We start from the raw sequence: 4,777 nt of genomic DNA on the forward strand, positions 1-4,777 counted from the left end.
GATTTTCTCATCCCGTTTTAACCTTCCAGACCTTATCTTGTTCTGTTCCATATTTATTGCATCTTTGCTTTTCTAAGTGACACCCCACTCCCAACGGAAGCTGTCCACACCCTGCCTATGTCTCCTGGGTAATCATCTGTATATTCTGAAGGCTGATTCTTCAGCGCATCTGTAAAGCTCTGTCTAAGGACCTTTTCACTTCCCAGGGCATGCTGAGCCCCTGCACAGGGAATCCTCCACTAGAACTGAGCTCCAGATGTCTACAGTGGTGCCTGGCTTAGTAATGCACACTGTACTGCTTTCCTTCCATTCCCTGTCAATCTTCCCACCCCCTGCAGGTGTTTACTGTGATCACCTCCCAAGTAAAAAACTTGCCCTTGAATCCATGTTCTCAAGCTTTGTTTCCAGATAATTTATAGAAAAATACTTGGATGCCTCATTAATACATTTACTGAAAAATCTTCGATGTTTCTCCACCTTGTAAAATTGTAATTATAACACAAGGAACTATACTCAATATTTTATAACTTATAAGAGAAAAAATCTGAAAAGGAATATATATATAATATGTACATTATAAGTGAATCTGTGCTGTACACCTGAAACTAATGCAGTATTCTAAATCAACCATAATTTAATAAAAATAAATAAATTGTAATTTTAAAGTCCTAGGGAAAAATACCAAGAATATATTACAAAGGGAAATGTGCTTTCGTATTGCATGTGACACATTTAAGAAAGGCAGCCATGATATCTTTGTTCAATGAATATATTTTTAAGAACACAGAATTCAAAAGACTTCTAATCTATGTTGGATAATAATAAAGAACATATTTTGTGACTAATAGGTAATAATAGATAGCGATTAAAGGGGATCTTTATATAAGAAGTATTGGATTTTGTTTATTGTTTCAAACCTAGGTGATTAATAAAAGAAAGATCCCCAGCAGGTTAGTGACAAGTTGACTGGTAATTTGGAGAAGAGTAGTAGCTGGGTGCCGACCATTGTAACTTTTAACTATGGATGAGATTCTGCTGGAAACACACCTCACATATCAAAACAACTTTGTTCATAACATAAGGGTTTAGACTCTGCAATTAAAAAATCGGAAGTCACAGGATCACAGCTCAAAGTGTTAAATTTTACATGAAATATATATCTCATTTTTTGTTATAAATAACTCAGTTTAAAAAAAAGAACAAAAATAATGGTGGAGGTTTATGGTACGTAGAACAAACAATATAATCTCTGGGCTTAATTTTGTCCACGATTAGGGAGTTTACAAATTCTTCTTGAATTTATATTAATTTAAGGTAGATGAAAATTTAGCAATTTAGAGCAAAGGGAAGAGAAGACTACCTCTTCTCAGGGAATAGTCCTTGAACAAGGAAACTGGAGTAATTGAAGACAAATTCACTCAATTTCCCAGTTTTGCCAGATAAATTTATGCTCCCCTTTTAACTCAGGTATTTTATATTCAAACATTTTAAAAATTTTGTCCAGCTTTATTGAAGTATAAATGACAAATAACAGCTGATATATATAGTGTACAATGTGGTGTTTTGCTATAGGTATATATTGTGAAATGATTACTGAAATCAAACTAACATACCCATCACTTCATGTGGTTACAATTTGTGTGTGTACGTGTGGTGAGAACACTTAAGATCATCTCTCTTAGGAAATATCAAGTATACAAAATAGTATTAGTGTTATCATTAACTATAGTTACCAGGCTGTACATCAGATCTGCAGAATGTGTTCATCCTGCATAATTAACATCTTGTACCCTTTGGCCAATATCAGAATACTTTTAGAGTTATGTTTGAAAACAGAAAAAATGGGGAAGGAATAGTGTCCACAGTATTGTATCAATTAGACATTTTACCTACTTGATGAGGCACAAAGCAAGGAGAAATGAATTCTGGTCTTGAAGAACAGAAAATAAAGGACTCACCAAGTAACTATTTGAATTGGGTGTATTTACTTCTTTCCTCGGTCCTCTTCCTTCTATAAGGTCTACATTATGTTACTTTTAAAGTTGCCATAGTTTTTTGTTTTCTTGTTTGTTTTTTTTTTTTTTTGCGGTATGCGGGCCTCTCACTGTTGTGGCCTCTCCCATTGCGGAGCACAGGCTCCGGAGGCTCTGGCTCAGTGGCCATGGCTCACGGGCCCAGCCGCTCCGCGGCATGTGGGATCTTCCCGGACCGGGGCACGAACCCGTGTCCCCTGCATCGGCAGGCGGACTCTCAACCACTGCGCCACCAGGGAAGCCCAGTTGCCATAGATTTTATTGATAAAATTCAATATTTTTAGCATTTTTATTTTTTGTAAGTTTATAACAGTTTTATTAGAAAATAAAATAAGAAAATATTGCCATCAACCATAACACTATATTTCCTCGAGTCTGGAATATAATTTAACTGGTTTTATTCTAACATTAAATATTTTGTGAATGAACTAGAAAGTATCTGTTTATACTCTCAGAATATGAAAAATCTAGCAAATTTTGTTTTTAAGCTTATAATCTGTAGTTAAGTAGAGGCTATATATATATATATACACATATATGTATATATATGTGTATATATATACATATATGTGTGTGTGTATATATATATATATATATATATATATATATGAAAAAACAGAAGAGAAAGTCTAAGTTAAGCACAGAAAAAGGAGGAAAGAAAAATGCTACTGTGGGGACAGAAAGAGAGCAGAGAGAGAGATTCATACGTTCTGCAGAGGAAAAGAGAACTGGAAAGAAAAAAAAACCCTTCAAACTGAGCTTCCCTGGTGGCGCAGTGGTTGAGAGTCCGCCTGCCGATGCAGAGGACACGGATTCATGCCACGATCTGGGAGGATCATGCCGCGGAGTGGCTGGGCCCGTGAGCCATGACCTCTGAGCCTGCGCGTCCGGAGCCTGTACTCCGCAACGGAATAGGCCACAACAGTGAGAGGCCCGCGTAACGCAAAAAAAAAAAACAAACAAAAAAACCACCTTCAAACTGCAGCTCTGCAAAGGAACAACATATGAAAAATTCATAAAATATACTAATTTTGAAAATTTTAATTGAAAAGACATTAGGAAACAGATAGTAATTTTAGTGCAATAGAAAAAAGAAAATCCTGAGCCTTCTCTGTTTCACTTTCATTTGTTTCCTCCCCTCATCAGACTATTCGTTCCTGGCTGAATAGAGATGGGCCCAGATTGATCTTCCCTGGTACTATTTCAACTGAGCCGGGTTTTTTTTTTGTTTGTTTGTTTGTTTTTTGTCATCTTATCTTTACATACACAGCAAAGTGTCTTTCAGTTTCTAGCCATTTCTCTCTCAGTCTCTGTTTTATTTATTTTTGGTCTCTCTTCATCAGATTAAAGACACAATGTAACTGTGATACTTGGTGTATTAGTTTTCTATTGCTGCCATAACAGATTACCACCAAGTGATTTTGGAGAATGGGAATGAATATTGACAAGGTGGATCATTCGAGGAAGGATTCCATCCAGCTAGAAACTGTGCCTCTGATCCATTGTACCAGAAGAAAATTGATTTTGTCTCACTCCCCACTCTTAGGAGGAAAGCATCTACCAGCAAAACCAGGTGTGGATACACAGGAATCAGATTAGCATAAACCAGAGGAAAAGCTTTCCTGGTCTTGTTGCTTTCCTGGCCATGATGGGATGTGCATTAATGTAAAAGAGTCAGCATTTCTGACACAGCAGTAGTCCATTGGCTTTGGCTATAACAACAAAATACAGCACCCATAAAAACAAATGCGGAAAACTATTCGAATGCAACTGCAATTACAGAGAAGACTATCGAATTACACATATGAAAAAGAGGAAATCTAACGTAGGGCCCATGACCCCATAGGTGTCACACCTATTGCTGAAAGTATATAAATGCCATCGTGCAGGAGTGACATTCAAACTTAGAATCTTGTCACAGTAACTCAGCTGAACTCACATCTCCTGTCAACATGTCCCATAATTGCCTCTCTGGAAATTTCTCCTTCCACTCCCTTGGGGGCCACTTGTGCTACCCAGGCTCCTTCCACCCCAGCAACCTGGTCTACAGCACTGACCTCTGCTCTCCCAGCACCTGACAGCTGGGCTCCTCTCTCTACAGTCAGGAGACCTGTTATGAGCCCATCAGGTGCCAGATGTCCCTTGTGGTGTCCAGTCCCTGCCAGACATCCTGCTACTGCCCCAGGCCCTCCAGTCTCTGCAGTCCTTGTTGGACAACTTATGCTGGGTGTCTGGGCTTTAGGTCCAGCAGCTGAAGTTCCCTGAGCTCTGGATCCAGAAGCTGCTACTCACTGGGCTATGGATTCCATGGCCTCAAACCCCGGGGTTATGGAGTCTGTGGCTTCCCTTCCCTGGGCTGTGGATCCAGATTCTTCCATTCAACCAACTTTGCCTCCAGTAGCTGCCAATTATCGTGTTACAGAACAACATGTGGATTTGCTTTCTATCGTTCAACTTGTTGAGGGTCTAGATCCTTTCGAGTATTGAGATCAAAGTCTCTACTCAGTACAGCCATCATTTTCATTCTCACCATTTACCACTGTTCTTTTATTCTAAAATCATCAGTTTCTTGCATCATCAACTTTTGAGAGACTCTGAATTTAATGAATAACCCAGTATGAAGTCCTAATATCTGTACTATTGATAGAAAATATGCTATTGGATTTTCTTGGAAGGGCAATTGAAAATGAAAACCTTAATCTGATAAATTTATACTGTCATCTAGCACCTAAATATATTGTTCG

The 4,777-nt window shown here is 38.3% G+C and overlaps 1 protein-coding gene across 1 annotated transcript; it reads left to right on the top strand.

The window, feature by feature from the left end:
• The first annotated feature begins 3,985 nt into the window (after positions 1-3,985).
• On the top strand, positions 3,986-4,152 carry LOC117199129 (keratin-associated protein 23-1). Its single transcript, XM_033417716.1, is given in 2 exon segments — positions 3,986-4,085; positions 4,088-4,152. Coding segments are annotated over 2 exon segments (165 nt in total).
• The last annotated feature ends 625 nt before the right edge of the window (positions 4,153-4,777 follow it).

Source organism: Orcinus orca, chromosome 5 (genome assembly GCF_937001465.1).
Source record: "Orcinus orca chromosome 5, mOrcOrc1.1, whole genome shotgun sequence".
In the NCBI taxonomy this organism is placed as follows: domain Eukaryota; kingdom Metazoa; phylum Chordata; class Mammalia; order Artiodactyla; family Delphinidae; genus Orcinus; species Orcinus orca.